Source organism: Emydura macquarii, unplaced genomic scaffold (genome assembly GCF_026122565.2).
Source record: "Emydura macquarii macquarii isolate MOO-44397 ecotype Brisbane River unplaced genomic scaffold, CSIRO-AGI_Emac_v2 contig_1043, whole genome shotgun sequence".
NCBI lineage: Eukaryota > Metazoa > Chordata > Testudines > Chelidae > Emydura > Emydura macquarii.
Window position 1 is genome coordinate 17329949 of NW_027131180.1, and position 22716 is coordinate 17352664.

The 22716-nt window shown below is 39.5% G+C and overlaps 1 protein-coding gene across 2 annotated transcripts in view; it reads left to right on the forward strand.

Annotated features, from left to right (window-relative positions):
- Positions 1 to 271: 271 nt before the first annotated feature.
- Positions 272 to 22716, forward strand: part of C2CD2 (C2 calcium dependent domain containing 2) — a 45064-nt gene continuing 22619 nt past the window's right edge. For both annotated transcript variants that reach the window (XM_067545203.1, XM_067545204.1), the window contains exons 1-6: positions 272 to 693; positions 3589 to 3687; positions 15248 to 15367; positions 15955 to 16059; positions 20858 to 20980; positions 21308 to 21428. In XM_067545203.1, the coding sequence (XP_067401304.1) occupies positions 421 to 693; positions 3589 to 3687; positions 15248 to 15367; positions 15955 to 16059; positions 20858 to 20980; positions 21308 to 21428 (841 nt within the window). In that variant the 5' untranslated portion in view covers positions 272 to 420. The remainder of the gene's footprint in view (positions 694 to 3588; positions 3688 to 15247; positions 15368 to 15954; positions 16060 to 20857; positions 20981 to 21307; positions 21429 to 22716) is intronic.

Sequence of the window (22716 nt, forward strand, 5' to 3'; positions counted from 1 at the left end):
CGCCTCAGCTGGGCAGCGCGCAGAGGACGCAGCAGCAGCGGCTGAGGCTGCTCGGTTGCCCCACCAGCGGCTGCCGCAGCGCCTCGGCTCCGTCCTGAGCCCCAGCGGGGCAGGGGACGGGAGCGGCCCCTGGGGGCACCGTCTAGTCCGCGGGCTGTGGTCGTTTCACTCTCCGCTCCTGGCTCCTGGCTGCGGGCTGGCGCTGGCTCAGGGGCGGGTCCGCTGACCAGCTCCCGTCCCCAGGAGGGACTTTGCGCCGGCTCGCGCCCTTCGTCCCGCTCGGTGCTCCCAGGGGCCCGGCTGATGTAGCGCGGGCGAAGCAGCAAATGCCTTGAACTTTTCTCTCCTGGCGTGGGGAGGAGGGACCCTGAAGATCGTGCGGGCGGAGGGAGGCGGCTTAGCCGCTGGGTATGTGCAGTCATGGCTCGGCCGGCGGATTGGGTGGACGAGATCCAGTGGTTTACCCTGCTCGCTCTGTTTGTGGCAGCCCTGGGCACTCTGGCCATCTACCTGGCGCAATATGCCCTCATCGCTCTGCGAAACAGCAGAAGGAAGCCGCCGCTGCCACCTTCGGATGAACTTCTTCAGGGAAACGACAGCCTATTGGCCTGGGTGCTGTCTCTGAACAGCTGGAGGACACAGTGGCAGAAAGCCTGGATAACAGCGCTGAATGCAGAAGCCAAAGTTAGAGGGGTAAGTGGCCGTGTATCCTGTAGAATTGAAAAAAAATTAGTCAAATCCTTGCACTGAAATCGACGTTGCAATCGTCTGTGTCACCATGTTATGGGCATGTGCACTTACTCACTGGAAGTATGTGTGCCTTCAGATCACGTGGTTTTGAATGTAGACCTGTTTCTCCAGTCTTATTTCATGCTCGTGTAACCCTGTTGACTCTAATGGACTTTCAGATCAGAGGGAAACTGATGTAAAGGGAGTGGGGAAAATGGCTTTGTCTTTTACTCCAAAAGGATCGTGTATGTATTTCCGATACTGTTGTGGCTTTTATTTCTGCACATTTGTGTAGGTTGAAGTCTTGAAGAGTAACTTGAAAACTGAATCTCAGACTTTTAAGACTACAATGTAAAGGACACTTCCAAGTTATCTTTTTCCTTCCAAATGTTGATGGTCATTCCATTAAAAATGGAACTCTATTTTGGGAAATACATACATGAATTTGGAAATACAAGGGCCAAATTTTGCTCTCCATTACAGCTATACAAATCAGGAATATTAAGCCTCAATGAACTGGATGTACGCTGATGTAACTGAAAGCAGAATCTGATCCAAAGGCTTACACAGACATCCCTTTTGGAGCACTCTTGTGGTTGTAGAGTCTGCCGTGAGAGCTGAATAAAAGTGTTGTCTATCCCAATAATATACTAGAACTTCATTAGACTCAGTTTTTATTGTTTCATTTGCTAACCATGAATCAAGTCTTTTGGGCACTATGAAAAATGCTAGCTATAGACAGTTGTTAAAACCTATATAATGTTTACCTGGTTTTATTATGTTAAAGGAATGTCACGATTTGACATCTGCTTTGTCTTGGCCGCTATTTACCACGTTTGCCAAAACAAAAAGTAGATATGGTTACATCCATTCAGAATATCTTTTCCAACGAAATCTAGACACTTTCCTGTTCTAGCCACTAATTCCTTTTAAAAACAAAAGAAAACTATAGAAGGGAGATGGCTAGAAGTGCAGGAGAGAAGGTGTTGCTGACCTCTCTCTCATTCAATCAAGATGGACTCTGGTATGCAATTGATAACATTGTTCTGTACTTCTGAGGAGGTAAACAATAGAAACTTCCTGACTTGTCACATGACTCTAATGTCAATCATGAGCCAGATTTTTCCCCTTGTATATAACTCTCAAAACTGGTCAATTCCAGGACCTCTCATTTATGTTTTTGATTTAGTGTTTTATTTTACTTCTGTTTAACTTATTTTTATTTGTCTGGCAGATCTTAGTCTTGTAGGGAGGAGCAGAATAGAGTAAAATAAGATCATGTTTGACCTTATGTCACTCAGACAACTTAGGTTTGAAAGTTATATTAAACAAACCAAAAAAAAAAAAACCAAACAAAAAAAACCCCATCTGAATTGGCATGCACATTTGACCTGCCTTTTTCCTTCTCAGAGTATCTATTTGCAAAGGATGTAAAACTATATATAGCATTAAAAAACAAAACTCGGGATCTGAAGGGAGGATGCAAGGGTAGGTCAGGCCACAACAACCTAATTTCCTGGACTGAGAATTGAACCTTTGCTGTGTTGATGGAAATACCCTGCTCTACCATCTGGGAAACATTATATTTCTATAGCTTTTATATGGATTCTTCAGCACCATCACCCCAAGCCATTGCTCTTTTGTTAGCAAGCTATTATTTCTTAGCAATCCTACAATGCCTTCTGGTTAGTTACATGCATTAGAGAAGGTGTTCGTGTGCATGTGTTAGTTAAATTTAAAATTCTTCAGGCATTATTTGTAAATGGGGAAGGTGGGTAGGAAATACCTGATTGTCCTCTTAAAATACCAGTGCAGTGTGATGAGAAAACTGTGTGTGTTATGATTAAGGATGAAGGACAGAGTTCAACAAAAATAAATATTTTAAGAATTGTTGCTAATTTGGGGACAAGTGCCAGGAAATAGAAATTAACAAGGTACTGTATGCAAACAGATACAACAAGTAACATTGTCTCTCAGACACACCCTCCCTAACAGAGCCTCTGTAGCCTTTTCTTTGGATGAATTCTCTGCCTGGCGCTGCAATATATTGTTACTCTCTCAGCTATGCTCCCAAAGGCTCAGAACAATGTCAGCATCACAATGCTAATGAAATTTCTCCTTGCGGACTGTTACAATGAAGCAAAAGTTAACCTGGGAAGTCTGTTAATGAGGCAGCAGCCAATGAGTACACACAGCCTAAGTAAAATTTAATTACTGGTGTTTCTGAAAACACGATTTCACAAAGCAGTGGATTTTAGGGATCTTCCCCCCCCCCCCCCCCTTTTTGCATGTATTATATTGACATCATACTCTTCTTCCTAGATTCTGGTCAGTATTGTATGCGTGTGGGGATCCTTTTGTTTTTAATACTTAGCAGAGCTACTGTTGTGTGTTTGAAGATCTTTCTTTCAAATGATAGTTTGATATCTCTTCATTTTGGGATAGATCGTGCAGCCATATAAACGTGCTGTAGAGTAGTATTAGAGTTATTAGACTGGCTCCTGAAAACAATTGTTACTATTTTTTTTAAATATTATGGTAGCTGTGAGAAAATCTTACACAGGAGAGGAATTCAATAGAACTACTTATGAGCTTGATTCTACAATATGCTGAATGCCCTCACCTCCCATTGCTGTCAAGATGAGTCAGGATCAGGCCTCATGAGTGTGAAATTTTCCAGGATGTTTCTTGTATTATGTACTGGAGCATAGTGAATAGGATTTAAAAAAAACCCATAATTTTATATATGAAAACTCACACTTTCTATTACCTGACAGTTTCAAAAACTTTAATGACTATGTCTATTATTTTCAAGTGAAAATAATTTATTGAATTAAAACGTGTTTACTTGTTTCTTAGGATTCGTTGTTGCTTACATTTGAAGAAGACACAACTCCTCACCCACTAGAGCTAGCAGTTAGACGAGTTGTAAGTGTTGTAAAGTCAGCCCAAGAGAAGGTAAACTTTAATGCTGTCTCTTAACAGATTAAAATTGTTATTCCTTTTTTAAAATACTAAGCTCTTGTCAAGGTTCGTAATGGACTTTCTGAATTATAGACTGTTGTTAACCCTGTGCACACTTATTTGAGCCGATTATAAGTTTCAGAGTGTACTTCAGGGCTACTAGCTATTGATCACAAAATTGAGCTTATTCTAAGTTCTATGTATGCATTTGTCAAGGTTAAATGGCCAAACATTATTTTTTCATTATTTCCCTCTACCATTATTGTTAAAGTCGTCTTAGGATGAGGAAAGAAAAGGACATTTCTGGAGAATAAAGTACTTCAAACTCAGTCTCCTACTCACTTCTGTTTTCTTGATTAAAAGTTTTACTTAACTGCAACCAGATAAGAATAGGCCAAATAGGTGCAAAGTGTAAGGTGAAATCCTGGCCCCCTTGAACTCAATAGGAATTTTGTCCTTGTGTTTAATGGGGCCAGAAAGTCACCCTAAGTAGATATGAAGTGAGAATTATCTTTATGGACACTTTATTTTTCAGAGAAGCACCCAGCATTAAAATAGAATAGAATGTGGCCATTGGAACATGTACATTCTTTCCTTGAGATGAACAAGCACAACTCAACTGACTTCAATGAAAGTTGCATCTGGGGGCATAATTTGAACAAAACTGTAGAAGCTAATGACTAAGTTTTCAAACTTAGATGCCTATCGTTAGGCCCCTGACACAAAGTGGCCTGATTTTCACAAGTGCTAAGCACCCACTCTCCTATTAATTCAATAGGAATATGGGTTCTCATCACCCCTGTGAACTGTGCATGTAAGTCAGAGTAGTCTAACTTTAGGCTTCCAGATTTGAGGTTTGTTTTGTTTTGGGTTTGACTGGGTTTTTTTAAAATAACAAACCCTTAGTTGAATAGAAAGTAAGGGCCCAGATCCTCTGATCTGGCATAGCTGCATTCAGAGTTAGACCTGAGTGTGCGTAGATCCCATGGCTTTCTGGTGATTGAACCAATCCACAGGGTAAGTTCGGGGAGTCTTAACTCTCAGGATGTAAGGATGCCCATCCACATCTTCCTTTTCTCCAGCAATTGGGGCTGAGATGTCATAGTTGCTGTTATGGTGGCTTCACCTCATCTGAGGATTCCCCAACACACAGGATCTGCCAGTCTTATGGCTGCTTTAGGCCACTGGATAATATTTTTTGCTGTCTTAAAGTTACAGTGCCATGTCACCTGTAATGTGGCCCCCTTGTACAAATGAAGTATATTACTGTGTATGTGTTAACATGAACTTTAAAGTGTATATGTCTAACAGAATGTCATTGATTTGCACTAATGCCTGGGAGACCCACTATACATTTCTGAGTTTAAAAATTAGCAAGTGAACAAATGCAGTGCATGGCAAAATGAGTAATTCTTCACTTCCTCAGACAACTGTAGTCTAATTTCAAGTACTTACAATACATCATAATATTTTAGTATGACACTTGGCTGTTAAGACTTTGAGAACTGGGGGAAGGGGTGTGTGTGTGGGTATCAGAGAGAGAGAGATGATTAGCAGGATCTACTGTACTAGGTGACCTTACATGTCATATGATCTTCAATGCCTAAGCAAAACAGGGTGAGCAAGGCCCAGTCTGTACTCAGAAAAACTGCTGTGCTGGGTGTCTCACTGACAACATGGTAGTATTCCCAAAAGGTTAAAATCTGCTTTGGTCTTGCCTGTATAGATGGGACCAAAGACTTACAGAATCATGCTGCAGTGCTGGACTTCTCCAATGATGTAGCATGATTTAGAAACCTAAATAGAAGCAGTCTACATGGCTTGGACTAGAGATAGCGAAAAAACAACAATTGTATTTTGCAAAAAGGTTTGAGGTTTCAAAATTTGTTTTTGTTCTGCATCAGAACAAAAGTGAGACCTTTAGAAAAAACCTTCAATCTTGATTTAAAAATTTCAAAAGTGATGCTTTAGTGCAAACAGGAATTAATTCAATCAGGGGAGCTCTATGACCTGTGTTATACAGGAGGTCAGAGGAGATGATCATGGTGGACCCTTCTGGCCTTAAAATCTATGCATCTATATCATTTTGTGTGTGTGTGTGTGGAAATAAACATAAGAGGGAGATTTGGGGGAGGGGGGAGGAAGGGGAGAGGAGGAGGAGGAGGAGGGAGGAGAACCAGACCAGAGAAGTCAATAGCCTGGTAATTAGGGCACTCCCCTGGGATATGCCTGCACTTGAACCAGAGTCTCCCATATCCAAGGTGAATGCCTAATTGTGTGTCTTCCATTTTTATCCCTCCTCCCCACTTTCCCCCTCCCAAAAAACATCCTGGACCTGAAAAACCTTTCTGATGAAAGTTTAATTGAGTCTGATAACTTTTGGTGTTGACAAATTTACATTTTCCAATGAGAAGCATTTTGACAAAAAAAGTCAGCTGTAGACAGGACTGGATTGAACGCTGTCCTAATCATATAGGCAGGTCTTTATGGAAATAGCTTCAGCATTATCTGTGAATTTCTTTACTCTTTTTGACTTAAGACACACCCTGAATGAAATTCAAATAATATTGTTTGCCTTAATGCACAATAGTTGTAAATTGAAGAAGGAGCCCTCTGATAGATACTTTCACTCCCTTTTTTAATGCATGGGGTGAGGGGATTTCTAGCAAACTCTGGTAGTTTTCCTGTGGAACATTAATTGCAAATCCAAAGAGGACTGATAGTAAATTCATGGAGAAATAAATAGCTCCCATGAATTTTTACTGTTTCTGGAACTGATTTGTCAGTACAAATATATTAAATTAGAATGGGAAATTCTATAATACATAACTGAAACCTTTTCTTAGGCCCTGTCCACAATGCAACTTTCAACCTGAGTTTGTAACTAGTTACTAGCACAGCTGGCTCTAAATTTGGTGTGTGAGCATGCCCCCTATGTGTGATTAGTCCTCCTTCCTCTGGGCTCTCTGTGCAGTAGGACATGCCTGAGTGCATTAGTCCATCTGCTGCTGGTTCTACTCTGTTCACAAGTCTACCAGGGCACTGTATCTCCTACTGAGGTGGATAGCTGGCCAGAATGTTGGCGGTGGTTTGTTTGTTATTATAGTAGACCCAGAGACCTCTCTTAGGATCAGGGCCCCATTGTGCCAGGCACTGTACAAACATACCCCAACACACTGTCCCTTCCTTGAAGAGCTTAAAATGTAGGAAATTGGTGGGTTTCCCAGGATGCGCTGATGGTTAGGCAGGGTGCTAGCTGTGGGCACACAAAAGTGGTCTTGATTGCAGCACAGTGTCTTGTGTGGAAGCAAACTGAACTATGTGACTTTTTACAAGGTAAGGTGACCAAGCCTTTAACCGAGTGTTTCTGAGCCAGGAGTATGTCTATCTCTGGGGGTACACAGAGGTCTTCAGGGGGTACATCAACTCGTCTAGATACTTGCCTAGTTTTACAACAGACTACATAAAAAGCACTTGCAAAGTCAGTCCAAACTAAAATTTCATACAGGCAATGACTTGTTTGTACTGCTCCATGTACTGTACACTGGAATGTACGTACAATATTTATATTCCAATTGATTTATTTTATAATTATATGTCACAAATGAGAAAGTAAGCAATTTTTCAGTAACAGTGGGCTGTTACACTTTTGTATTTTTATGTCTAATTTTGTAAGCAAGTAGTTTTTAAGTGAGGTGAAAGTTGTGGGTACATAAGACAAATCAGACTCGTGAAAGGGGTACAGTACTTTGGAAAGGTTGAGAGCCACTGCTCTAACCAGTTACAAAATCAATTAAAAATATAGCTTGGACAGGACCTAAATGTCTAGAATGAAGTGATTTGTTTTTAGAAGTACTTGTATTGCTGTAGTTTATTCAGTCAGCATTTCCATCACCATTACCTCTTTCCAGAAAGCTTATTACTTGGCTGTAAAAGCTTTGTAGATTCCCTCCGCCCTTGTCTGGAATTTGACACATGTGGCTTTGGCATAGGCCAGAGCAAGTTTTGAAATCTATTTTGTTGTTTTTCAGATACAACCAAAAGTCCCCTCCTTTTCCTCCAGAACATTGACCTTGCCTGTTTGACATATTCTTCATATTCCCAAAAGTCCCTTGAGTGGGGGAAGAGAAGGAAGTGGTTGAGAGAAAGGAAGGCTTTATTTAGTGGGCTAATGAGCAGTGTTGTTTTCAGATGGGCTTTGCAGCCTGCCCGGGGGAGGGGGTGTCTTACTCAGCTACTCTGCCATTGCAACTGTGCCACTTCAGTGGCTTCTGTAGGGAGACTGAGAGAGTTGAGCAATGCTGCCAAGAGCTGGTGGTATAGAGTAGCACCACTGTAAGGTTTTGAGCCTTTCAATCCCGTTTGTAGCTTGCTGAGAGAGATGAGCAGGTAAAGACAAGTAATGCAAAAGACAGTCTGTTAAGTTTAAGACATGCTTGGGGTGTTTGATATCCATCCAGTCATCTTAACCTGAACTCCTGAGGAGAGAAGCCAGGTTACTGGCAGGAGAGAAACATGCTCTGTGATTCACGCTGCTTACTGCAAGATCATTGACTATTAATCTTGGTCTTAGATGAGATTTCTGATTTTTGTATTTCTGAGGTCTAGCTGGATGAAACTGTAGGCTAATGTTAACCTAGAGCAGGGGTTCTCAAACTGGGGGTCATGAGGTTATTATGGGGGGGAGCCGTGAGCAGTCAGGGTGTAAGGGTCAGCAGTAAGGGTGGCATGACATGGGGGGGAGGGGAGTCACCACTTTTGTGGGGGTCGTCACAGCCTGAAATATTTTCAAAGGGAGTCCCAGCAAAATAAAGTTTGAGAACCCCTGACCTGGAGGTTTTCTACTGGGTACTTGGTTGTGTATAAGTTTGGAGAGATGGTGTGGCTGTTTTGGTCTCATCCCTCAGTTTCAAAACGTGATTAAATAGTGTGTTAATCTAGAATGTGAGAGTCAAAAACTGGCATTGGTATATAGATTACTCACTGCACAGAAGAATCCCTGGCTGAGCTGACTGATTTCCTCTCTGTGATAGTATTTATACCAGTCAATATTTTTGGAACAAGATGATGTAAATTTCCACGGAGACTGTGATTCGCCTGAGTTAGTTTAGGATCTCTTGTCTACGATGAGACTGTCCCAGGTGTCTTTTGCCTCTACTAATACAGTTGGGCCATGTGCAGAATCCTTGGGCTAGGACTTTTGATGGTGGGGGAGGGGAGATCAAATCCCTGCAATTAACTGGCTCTTCATTTTGAGTTGAGGAAGCACTTTCTTTACAGAGTGAAGGATCTATTTTTAATCGTTAACCTGCTGTGACTTAACGAACCTGATCAGTTTGAAAACTTAGAGAGGATACTCTTCAGTCAATGCAGCACTGAACCTTAGTAGGATTTTATATTTCTTTGTCTTTGACCATTGATATGGCCCTAAACTCCCTCAACCCCATGCTTTGTCCTCACAGGTTGCCATGATAGAAAATTTCCTTGTGAGAGGGGAAGATGGCTAGAATCCCAGTCTTAGGGTCTTGTCCCAAATCTGATTTGGTTGCAGCTTAAACACTCTTGAAACCCTATGTTATGGTTGCGTGAGAGCCGAAGAAAGGCTTCTTTTCCTCCACCATAGCATCCACAAAGTCCTGATCAACAGAACTCTTCTGGGTAGTGAACAGCCAGATTAATCTGTTGCCCTCATTCAGTAGGGCTCAATAAGCCATGCTCTGGAGTGTCTTCCAATTATTTTGCAGGCAACCTTGCTCTGATCCAGACTAAAATCTGTCTCTGAGGTAGCAGAGGCGAGCCTAGGTTAGAGCGGGGAGACAAATGTAGAGACTTCTCTGCTTGTTTGTCTGTGTGGTTCAGAAAGCTGCTAAGTGAGCTCTGGGTTGTGACCTGTGAGTTGGATTCCCCCTCTTTCTTGACTGGTAAAGGTCAGCAGGGAATTTTTGGGCAAGATTTTACAACACCTTTCTTTCTGGATAACAAAAGCCTCCTAGGCATTATTAACCCCTTGGCAAGCCTCAAGCATTTATAATCAAGGCATAGTTCTACTCTGTTCATCTCCTGGATGTCTACCTTTTCTCATCAGTCATTTGTTAGGACTATATGAAGAAAAAGAAGTAAGTTCCCTACAGTGAAGTTTTAGGCTGAGAATACATATTAGCAAGTTTTAAAGGTAAAAATGGTTTGTATGGTCATTGATAAGATGAAACTGTTAGGGCTCTCGTCTTCATCCATATCTTTCGCTGAGAAGGACTCCAGGGTGCAGAGTTAAGTTTGGGTGCCTAAGAATAAATTAGCATACCTTCAAACACGGGGGTTTATTGTAAATTTATCCTTAGCATTAATGTTCTGACTTTCTAATGGTGTGTTTTTTCTTCTTTTGCAAACTCTATCTTTCTTGTAAGGTTTTTATTCCTAAATTACTGATATGCACTCAACTTTAAGTAAGCTGTTTATCTGGGAATAAAAATTGTGTTGCGTAGTAGCACCTATTTCTTTTTTCAAAGTAAAGGCCAGCCAGTGCTAGTGACACACTGAGAATTTTACTAAATATATTTATCCAGTCATGTTAAAAAAACCCTAAATATACTGCTACTGAGAAAATAAGAATTTAAATCCTTAAATCATGACCACTTAAAATCCATTTCATTTTGGGATATGCCAGGGTGGATTGATTTAAATCACGGTGATATCACCAAGAGAAAATCATTGATTTAAATCAAGTTTCCCACTTATTCTTCTTCACATATTTCTTAAATAATGGTGCAAATCTGATCACAAAAACATATTAATTTACAACTCAATACAGCATCTTACAACATCTAGGAGGATATACTTTGTGTGATTTTTTTTTTTTAGATAACTTGATTTTTATTAATTTAAGAAATAGTACATAATACTCATTACCTGTGTCAAGCTGCAGATACAGCAGTAGTACATTAGGAATGGTAAGAACTAAATCACACACACAAACACAATAGCACTTATATTTGTTAAACTAATCTTAAATGTTACATAAATGTTTCACATTTGCAATTGCAGCAGTCTCCTGAGTTGCCAGCTCACAGCTGACCTTAATCTTTTTTTTTTTTTATTTTCAAATTTTTTAACTCTAACAGACAAGTCATCACAACACTAAACGTATGCTGTATTTAAAATGTCTACAACTAGCTCTCATCTTCCCCACTCCCACTGTCATTTTTATTCATAGATTGAAACAGAAATACGAGTTTTTCCAACTCCCAGTTGATTTTAGCTTTGAGTGAATAATACCAAATGATGAAAATATTATCTGTCTGCCTGCAGAGGAAGCTACTGCTGTGAAAAGTTGGCTTAGCAACTGAAGGCACTCTATTTCAAGGTGCCTGGCTAATGATTTCCACCAATTCAGGGGAGTGACTTTGTTCAAAATATCATCAGTAAACATGTACTGTTTAAATCAGGGGTGGGGAACCTTTTTTCTATCAAGGGCCTAATGGTGGCCCTGGCGGCGGGGGAGAATTCGGCGATGGGGGGGAATTAGGCGGTGGCGGGGTTCCGTGCCCTCCGCCGAAGTCCCCCCGTTGCCGAAAAGGGGCAGACGGTGGCAGGGTTTCGGCGGCGGGCAATGCCCCCCTCCCAACGGAACCCCACCGCTGCCGAATTCCCACGCGCCGCTGCCAAGGCCAGCTAATGAGAATGAGACTGGCATAACTGAAGGGTGATTTTGAGATAGAGCCATTAATTATGAGAAGGTTTCATGTTTGTGATGAGATTTAATTGTAACTTATAGAGAGAGAAATTTAGAATTTTATTGATGATTTAAAATTTTTTTTAAAAATCTGCAAATACCTGATAAAAAGTTTTAAAATCAGAATGAGATAGAAATATAAAACTTCTGTAAATAGAAAGTGAAAGGGAAAGTTTAAAATAGTTTTATTTATATACTGATATACTATTTATATACTGATAAATAGCATATTTATATACGATAGTCTTATTTATATACTGTAGACAAATTCTCATTAAAATATTGTCTAAACTTGGGGAATTACAGCTACTTGAAGCTTTCCCTTTCATTGTCTCTTTACAGAAATTTTAAAGAAATGTAAAGAAAATTAATTGGGGTATCTAAAGATACAGATATAACAATACAAATGTGCTGTTCCATACAATATATGGAACAGCATTTGATGTACATGGTTACCTAGGAATTTGAAAGAAACTATAGATGAAGGGAGATCTTCTTACAGCTTCTCCACCATGCCCTACTCCCTGCTAGTTTGTGAGGTGGTGGCTATTTTAAACACCAGGCTATGAAAGAGGACTGGGACATAACTTCTCTGAGAGCTCATCAGCCTCAACCCTGAATTAGCCAGGCAGGGTTGCTGCACCACTAAGGATTTCAACCTTGGAAACAGAGTGTGATGGAAATGATGACAGGCCTCCTGGGTGGTAGTAAAATGTAGATGAGTAAAGATATTATTTTGTTAATTTTGAGGGCAAGACTAGCCTTCCCTCTCTTCCCCCAAAAGGGAAGAGGTGCTGTCTATTTTATTAAATCATTTGGGCTTTCATCTACTTACAACTGTAACCTCACTCTGAGGAACAAGTGATAAGTGAGGTTGTTTTCTCTGACGATGTCTTTACTTCTACATTCAGAACAGAAGAATACAAGGAAACAAGTTGGACACGGGCATATATTTGGGAGAATCCTGGAAATGTTAGGAATCTTAACTCCTGCTCTGGTGCAAATGATAATAGGGCAAATAGCCTTCTTAATGTTTATAGACCCAAGAGGAATTATAAGACATGCTTCTGAAGGAAATTACTAAAAAAGCAAATGGAACAATTGGTCTTCAGTCTTTTTTTAAACATTCCATTGTTTTAACATCTTCTTAAAAGATTAAAAGAGAACCTACTCTTCCTTGCTAATTTTAGGACAGAATGTGATACCCTTACTCAATTGTACTTTACCTCATGAGTCATCCAATTCATTTTGTGGGAATACTTGAAAAGTAAGGTGCTACTCGGTGTGAGCCAGAATGTTGTATCATTATTTTCTATTGGCAAATCTGCAGCTACTTGTCCGTGATGGATCTTGAAATTAACAGATATTTGTTTACTTAATTGTTTGTGACTCAGAACCACTAATGTTCATTACAACTCAGGGGAGAAGGGAATAAGGTTTGCTGACTGTCACTGGAAAAGAACCAGAGCTAGAAGATAAGAACATTGTTTATCGTGTAAATTCACCATACAAATACTGGCTATTTTAGCTTTAATTCCATTCAGACAAGGTAGAGAATGCAAAGATGGAGCACCCGTTCCATTTGATGTGGCCACTGTCTGCTTGGGACTTAGCAGGCCTGGCTTTTACATTTTAGGATAAAGGAAATGGTTATCTTATATGTGTAAGTAACTGTAGGCACGTTAGACCCTGCCTAAAAGAAGGGGGGTCTGGGTCCCTTTGTAAAGAAATTTCTCAGTCTTTGCAAGAAGTGTTGTGGTGGTTCAGTTTGAAACAGCATGACACCGAGGACTTCTGGGTTGAGTCTGTGAGAGAGAAGGAAATTGAGTATAAGTTTATTTGTTGATTTTTATTTGTTTGTTTGGCTTGCTGTTTAAAATAGACTGCTTTTTTATTGTGGAATTGTGTTAGTGATCCTGTAGACCATATAACCAACTGTTGAAATAGGTAATGCAAATAAGAATTCTAAATCAGTTCTCAGGGAAGCAGACTTTGGGATGGAGGAAGCGTGGGGAGGGGTAGGGGGGAAAATGGGGAAGTAATGAATGTTATCTTCTCCTAAGAATATTTTTGAGGCTGTGGAGAGGGACTATAGGGGAAATATTGGTGGAACTTTATGCATGATTAAGTCTAGGCCTTAATGGGTAGGCCCTGAAGCTATTAATAATAGAAATAGAAATGTAGGGCTGGAAGGGACCTTGAGAGGTCATCTAGTCCAGTCCCCTGCCCTAAGGCAAGACCAAGTATATCTACACCATCCCAACAGATATTTTTTCTAACTTGTTCTTAGAAACCTCCAATGTTGGGGATTTCATAACCTCCATTGAAAACCTATTTCAGTGTTTAATTACCCTTATTAGAAAGATTTTCTCAATCTAATTAAATCAAAATAACCAGTCAGTTTGTAAGCATCATGGGATGTGAATTGGGACAGAATGTATTTATTTAATACCATTATTTAGGCCTTTCTTGCATGCAGGAGTTGCACCAGTTTATCTTAAACTTATTTTAAGCCTGTTCCTGTCCTTTCTGTAATTTGTTCAATGGAGTCCTGCAAGATAAAGTGCATCCAAGGAAAGACTGATGCTGATAAAGATATTAAGATATGTCATGTTTTCTCTCCCACAATCTTTCAGAGGATACACTGACTTACTTTAAAAACTTTATCTCTGATTGCAGAGCAAATGAGTAGAGTAACAAATCCTACTTGTGTGCTTTAATAGTATACTTTAAAATGTTCCTATCAAATTAATCCTTCATCAGAAATGGTCAGATCACTTCATATTGAGCTAGTGTACTTGCATTATAAGAGTGTGAATGTGATGTCCACAGACTTAAGATTGCTGATGTGATTCTGCTTCCTTAGTGAATTATCTTACTCGTCTATTCCTGGGGCTCTTTTCTGTGTTGTGAAATATGTACTGCAATTTCTTTGTAGAAAGTCAATTCCTGAACCAAAGTGGCTTGTGGGAAATGAGGGGGGGAGAATGAGTTTCTGCCTTTGTAGGTATATATTGCGGCATATAAATAAAGTTACTGCTTATAAAAGCAAATGGAATGGCTACATTGGGTTAAGCAAGATGGTATTGCAGGCAAGCACTGTACGAGTTTTGTCTTTTGAATATTCACTCCAAACTCTGCCAGTGCACTTCAGTACTAAATTTCAACAACTTTTCTGGATAGGCCAAATCTCTTAAGTGGGAACAGTTAATTATGCTAAATTATATGATGGCATGCTTTTTTATGTTCACAAATGTGGAAACTAGGATGATGCAACAAAATTCATCTTTGTGATCTCAGCAAAAACGAGAGTTCTGTGGCACTTTAAAGACTAACACATTTAATATTTGTAGACATTGTGCCAAAATGATACTTTGCTTTTGTGGAATTCCACAAAAGCAACTTCATTATTTTGTTCAGGCCATCTTGTGACCAGAAATCTGAATGTCTCATGAAACTTTCACAGGATGGCTAGTTTCACATCACATTAAATATGAAAAAAGTGAAATTTTATCATGTTTTGATACAAAAATTTGATCTTTGACTAAAAGTTTGCATGTTTTTGAAAGTGTGGTGGGCGGGGGAGATGTTTGAGAATCAAGGAACTTATTTGGATCATTTTAATGATTGTGTCAAAACCTCCAATTTTTGGGAAAGATAGTAGTTGCAAATGCTTTGCACTACAGTCAGGATTTGAACTGTGGTCTCCAGAAATGATAGTCTAGCGTCCTTCATAATTTTTCTAACTGGTCAGGGTAGAAAGTTTCTTGAATGAAAACCTTTATGTATTTATTTATTTATTTAAGTTTTTTTATGTCCCACTAGGTGGTTTCTTGTAATGTAGTGGGAGACTCCATTCAATTTATTGTTCATGTGTCAGATACTTTACCTACTACTACAGAATGTCAGTCATACAGTGTGAAACTGTCTCCACTTCACTTGCAGGTAAGATATTTTTTTTTTTTTTTTTTTTTTTTTTTTTTTTAAAGATTTCTCTTGCTAAATATTACATTCAGATCCAAAAAACTAATTGGACCTATTTTTTACATTTAATACTATGGTTCAGCTGAAAGATAGCTTTACCTTTTGCATCTCATAGTTACAAAATGCTTAAATACTTATGTTAGCACTGTTGACAATAAAGGGGTTTTTTTCTTTTGTAAAAAACAAGATACTTTTGTCCCAATTCATTGTATAATTAAAACTAAATATTTGTTTGAGAAGATTGTGCAGATAAACAATATTGCGTTTATAATTGTGGATCATGAAAATATATTTTTATTCCATTAGTCTGACTTTTCTTTTTAATCGGTGCCCTACAGCTATACTCAGAATATACTTAAAAAGCTGAAATAACTTCTTGTATGATGTTCTTAGGTCATTATTAATAAATCTCAAAAGTAAATGCTTGTGTCACTCTGACTTCAGTGGAACTGCACTTTGCAGCATTGATGAGTTTGCTCAGCACTTCTCTTAAAAGATGATAGTTTTTGTCATCTGCAGACTTGTAATAACCTCTGTCATTTCAACAGCTGGAACTCTATATGAAAGAGAAAGGAGAAGACATCGAAGTTGTGTGGTCTTTCCTTAATGTCCCTGAAACGAATATTAAAATCCAGCCAACAGCAGTGCAGGAGGTCAGTCAGTAAGTTTTTTATTCTTATTTATTTTTTTTTGTCTTAACCAGTCCTCTAAAACCAAACGAAAGGACACATTTTTAGTCCCCTTTTATGCATGGTAGCATCCCACATGGATACTAAAATGTTAAACCTCGGTTGAGATAGAGTTGACCAGTTTTGACAGAGATATCTTTTGTTGGGTCATTGGTTTCATCCAAATCTAAAAGCATGAAAAACCTTGATTCTTAAATAAAATTATTTCTCAAAGCAATTTTGTCAATCTGTAGTAATAGTGCCCCAATCTAAATAATTTTAAGTCACTGTTTTGGATCACTTGCATTAGTATTAGAATATGACAACCTTATTTCAGAAACAATTTGACAAATTATTAGTTGGCACAGAGGTGGAGGCTAAGTATCTTAAGGCTTTCCATGGTGCTAAATACTAGATTTGTGTTTTCTGGTTTGCATATGTTATCTTTAAAGTTACAAATGAATTTTCTCATTATTTGGGACCTTTCTCTCCTCACTCCACCTTGTACTTGTCAGATGAGCGAAATTGTACCTTCACAATTGAAAATGATTCTTATACCTTTTTTACTATGCATGTACTTTTTTGTATCTTGCACAGTAACTTGTGTGGCAGGGTTCCCCAGCCCAGTTTAAAAAGTTGGCTTCAGTACATGTTAGAGTTTCTTCTGAGGAGTTGTTGTATTGACTGAATGATAAGCTGCGGGGAAAAATATTTAGTTTTACTATCATGGATGTACAACTATATGTATTAAAAACTGATGTATAAGAAAACGTTCTTCAGAAGACTTCTTAAAAAACAGATTTATTGTGCATGTGTGGCAACCTAAATGACCTTAATCACTTGGAATGGTGTCTAATATCCGTGTATTAAACAGTCACTAAGTACTTATTGACCGTTGATAATGTCTCTGGAACAGTCAGAGTGGCCTGTTGGATTAAAAACTGCTTTTTGAAAGGTTCTTGACTGTGGATTTACAAGCATAGTTATAATGCATTGGGTGTTATACATGCTCTTAAAAAGATCCTGTAAAAGCTAAGTAACTAAAGGGTTCATTCCCCCCTTAAGATGCATACTGAATTCCCATTAATGTTGTAGTTCTAGAGTCAAAAAACCTCAGTTTTGAAATTTGTAAATAAACTACAATTTGGAAATTATTTCAGATTCTTCACTTAAATATTTTCCTCTGTTCCTTTTTTTAAGTAATACTTAAGTCATGCTCATTACTATTTTTATATGTAGAGAACTTTTTATCTTCACAGTGCTTCACACACATTAATTAAACTGGATGAGGTAATAAGACTCTAGTTTACACTGACAAAAGCTGGGTGAATCTGAATCACACTTGGCACGCTGTACTTAGGAACAACAGTTCTAGCGTATTCTAAAAACGACCTGTTAGGAGTTCTTGAGGTAAGTATTCACATGCAGTTTTAATGTTTCCTTGTTGGATTCTAGAAAGAGGGTTAAATGGAAACTTGCAGTTGAAGATGGGGCACAGATAATGGTGGTCAAGTTTTTTCAAACATTTATATTCCACGTGAAGCCAACGGAGAAGTGGAATGTAATCTTTGAAAAAAAACTTTTATATAAACCTAATTACACCACTCACCCATAAAATTGGGTATCTGTTTTTCCAAGGCTTTACATTTGAAATTAAATTTGGGTGGGTGGAAGATTTTGTTTTAAGTGAACTGCTTCACACATGGGCGTGAAAGCATCAGAAAATGCCAATGATAAAAATTGGCATAACTGCAGAAGAGAAGAATGAGGGGGGATTTGATAGCAGCCTTTAACTACCTGAAAGGGGGTTCCAGAGAGGATGGAGCTAGGCTGTTCTCAATGTTAGAAGATGACAGAACAAGGAGCAATGGTCTCAAGTAGCAGTGGGGGCGGTCTAGGTTGGATATTAGGAAAAGCTTTTTCACTAAGAGAGTGATGAAGCACTGGAATGGGTTACCTAGGGAGGTGGTGGAATCTCCATCCTTAGAGGTTTTTAAGGCCGGCTTGACAAAGCCCTGGCTGGGATGATTTAGTTGGGATTGGTCCTGCTTTGAGCAGGGGGTTGGACTAGATGACCTCCTGAGGTCCCTTCCAACTCTAATATTCTATGATTCTATGAACTTAGTTCCTGTCAAAATTAGAGCTGGTTGGACTCTTACATTTTCAACAATATTTTTCATCAAACTACATTTTCATTGAAAGTGGGCAGTAAAAGTGGGGAGAAAACACCCAAAAAGATTTTTTTGTTGAAAACTTTGTTTTGCATTTTTCAAGCAAGTTTAACTAAGATTTGAATACCTATGCACTTCACAAATTGTGAAGGTGACAGTGCCTAAGTAGACACTGGAAGCTTAATTGTAGCAATCTTTTGCGGTGTATTAAAAATATTGGAGCACAACAACATGCAACTTATAGAAATACGGCCTCTTAAATAGGTTACAAGAGAGTGATGCAGTAGCACAACATGAGAAAAATAAGATGGAAGGTGTGTTAAGGATGGAGGGTGCTTTATATCAGTGGTTCCCAACCTTTTTGGCTTGAGGGTCGTAGATATCATTTTTACAACCTTGAAGGGCCACCAGTCTCTGCCAGCAGTCCCCTCTCCCCCCACTGCAGCCAGACAGAAGGAGTTCAGCGAGGAGGCTGCTTCCTCATTGATCTCCCGTCCCCCTGGCTGCAGTAGGGAAACCACACGCGTCCTGTACCCTGTGCGCTTCACCTGGATCCCTAGACAATGGCTCCCTTCTGCAGGCAGGGGGATGGGAGATCAGTGCTCCACTCCCTCTGGCTCCAGCAGGGACACCACGCCTAGGGACCTAGGCAGAGCGCTTTGCCCTGTTTCCTGCTACAGACAGGGGGAGGGGAGCACTGATCTCCCCTCCCTTTGGCTGCAGCAGGGAAACCGCATGCATCCTGTAGCCCTGCGGCAATGCACTCCACCTGGACCCGTAGGCAGTGGCTCCCTTCTGCCGCCAGCGGGAGGGGAGTGGCGGACCACTTTGAAGGATCCTGTTGGGCCATGGGTTGGGAACCACTGCTTTATGTGAATAATATTTACATATCTTAGGAGTGTGACAACATAAAGGGGGTAAAACAAGATTTATGTACATTGCAGATTGGGCTTGTTCTAACACCCCTAATACTACCCCTCAACAGGTCAGGAAGGGACTCTGACTTTACATTTATTAGGCCTGTGGTGAAGGTTTGGTGGTCAATTACACCAGTGCAGGAATTTCTCATTAATTTGTGCTAGTTCTAAAACACGGTTTAGGTTTCCAAAATGAAGGGGTCAGTCCTGTGATGTGCTGAGCATTCTTGGCTCTCGTCAAAATCGTTGAGAGTTGCTGAAGCTCATATGAATGTCGCAGGAGACACTCATCTGCCAGGATTAGGCCTTCTATAGCCATTGTAATGATCATCTTGAGTTGCACTAGTGAGTTGTTGGGATATTTCTGCCAGGAACACAGCAAAATAGCTTGGCTTCTGTAATAGGGCCTAGCCTAATATCCATTCTTTGGTCTCTGACTTGTTGCCAGAGAATGTGAATCCTCCAATTGCATACAAAATAGTTGTGCATTCTCACCTGACCAGAGTACTCATCAGGATATTCTTTCCATCTTACTGTAAGAATCTGGTAAATATGAATGTTTTATATAAGACTCTGTAAATGAGCTCCATTCCTTTAAAAGTTATGGTCTGTAACAGTATAATCTTTCTAACTGAGATGTCAGCTGTTTGTTCAGACAGAAGACTCCTCTATTTTCAACTATAGGTATTCTCTTTCACATAGGTCTGTGCAGTGTCTCTATGTATATCCTGCTTTACATCTCTGTACGTTAGAAATTGAACCTCTTCTAGATTCTCTCTGGACCACTTCCAGTGCTGTTTAATTTCCTAATTGCTGCCTTTGTGCAATGATTTAATTTAAACATTCCCTCAGTTACAAATATTGAAGAAAACTGATGCTTAGAATAGCATGCTGCCACTTATTGTAGCTAAAATAAACCACCTTTATCAAATCACTGGAAAGCAAACAATTACTGCATTGGTGCGTTTTATAAGTAACCTCAAAGCTACCATGTATAAGCAAAATTTTGCTGTACATTTTGATGTCTGTAATATAAAGGACAGAGCATAAATGAATCCTTCAATGAAACTTCAATATCTGGAAAAAATTTCTTGGACGACAAGAGGGATGGGAGTGATAGCTTAAGTTTCCTGACTGTGTGCACATCCATACAGAACTATTTTAGGGAGGGCTGAGAAGTACCGTAATGATCATTGTGTGCTGAATGGAAATTGCCAAATTTCAGCTAGTGGAAGTCAACATAGTTTCATAGAAGTCAATGGTGCTATGTTGATAATCTGACCTGCTGTCTGTTATGTACAATACTGCTATGCTGGTGTTGCTAAGGTGTTAAAAGAGCTTTAACAGTATGACAAATACTATATATATAAAATTATGACTGAGGTTCTTTTTGAGGTTAGTAATGACTACTGTTTCCATCTCTCTTTCAGAACTGCATCTGATTATAATGCATATATTTGGTCTCCTTTGAATGTGGGTTTTTTATTTTTAATAACTAAGATCAGATGACTTTCTATGACATCTCAGTAGATCTGACTATTAAAACTAGACCTGCTCTCATTCTTAGACAGTTTGCTTTATGATATAGGGGTGGGGACTGCATAGTCAGCTGTCCAGTGAATTTCTGCATTAATATTTATTAGTTTAGTTAGATTCTGATTGATTAAAAGCATGACTCGTTTTCTCTTCTATTAGGGCCAGATGGCTGGGAAATGTGCAATATCTGAGCCATTCAGAGATGTTTTCCAGAATCTAATTAGTTCAGTTTCACCATCAGTAATCTTGAGTACAAAACCTACAGATATAAAGGAGGTACAGGTAAGTCTAATATGTATTTATATCATTTTTTCAACCTGCTTTCTGTTTAATATTAATATGTCAGGTTACAGGACACTCGTGATCCAATAAATGAACTGCAAGTTAAAATTATAATATTTGATCAGAAACCATAGGAAAACACTTAAAAGTACATACCCTCTGGCACAGGAGGATTTGACTTTATAATTTCTGGATGTCTACTTTGTTGCTAATGTTGCACTGTAATTTTTATTGTCAAATGACTTTTATCATGTTAATCTGTGTGAGTATACGAGATATTCAGTATTTTATATGGATGATCCCTTATGTCTTGTTTCCTTTTCACAGAATGTACAAAACATAGGAATTCTCCCACAATGCACCAGTCCTCCGAAACCTCCAAGGGCTCATGAACTAAAACTGCTAGTGAAAAACATTGTAGCTACACTGATGGATCACAGTGATGCAGGTAAAACAAAAGCTATGGCAGGCAGAAATTTTGCTTCAAAACTATAAGGAGGGTGACTCTTGTACTTTTAGTGAGCATACTTTCAGACACAACAAAATGCAATGAGTGGATGAGAACTCCTCATTATGGTCTGTTGCTTCCATGTCACTGGTGAGCCTTTGTCCTCTCTGACCTCTCCACTTCCGAGGACCTGTAGGTGGGGTGGGGTAACTGATTTATTCTCATTTGAATAATTAAATGACTGATATACAAAGCTAAGTGTCCTGGCACATAATATTGTAATAAAACAAAACTCCAGAAGCACTAATTAATTATTCCAAAAATAAATCTGCCCAGCTCCTTTCCATCCTGTTGTCAGTATGGGAAGCAGCCCCTCAGCCCTCCCAACATCCTGTTGAGCAGGTGCCTTTGTTGCATGCCCAGCTCAACAATTTGGGGCTATTTCAAACCAAGAGGGATTATGCACTATGCACATCATGACACTTTCCTTCCATGCCCCCAGCAAACCAGAGCAAATTAGCTTGTGCGTAGCACTGCTGAGTACCATGAAGCCCCTCTGCAATTAAAGGGGGGAGCGGGGTTCCTGAGACAGCAGAAGATTAATTCCTTGATAAGACAGCTAGAATGGGTTGCACTCCCTAGCAGCAGAGGACCCTGTTGCCAATGTGAAGGCATAGGACCTCTACAGAGATGGCTCTGTCCTTTGGCAAGATATGCACAGTTCTAAAGGGTAGTGTGGGAAGAGGAGGACATAGAATACAGTGCGCTGGCGTTCAGTTCTATGTGTATGTGGGATGGGGGTGATCATTCTCTTGAGGTGTGTAGGGAACTCTAAAGGAAACTTCCTAAGAGTTCTCTTTCCTCGGTCAGGGCCCCTCTCCTGCAGGTCTACTAGTGAGGAGGGACTAGATGTGGCCCAGTATGAATAGTTATGTTCAGAGGTTTCCAAGAAAATTCAGATACACATTGCATGGTCTGAAAGGTCACATTGCAGGAGGTAAAACACCTTGAAATACCCATATTGTACTGTCACTTTTTAATACAACTTTCCACTTAAATTATTTGGAAGCTCTGCTTAAAAACTGATGATTCAACATAAGCCCTTGCAAGCTGGAAACCTCATTCTGGAACAGCAACGTAAGGCTTCTCTACACAGTGTAGACAATTCACTCTATGGAGGAGTGATTTCTAAATCTCTCTAATGTGTTGCATGTTAGTTGGTCTGTATAGACTCTGCTGGTGCACATTAAACATAGTGCTGCTTGAAACAGCTCTATGCTGAAGCTCA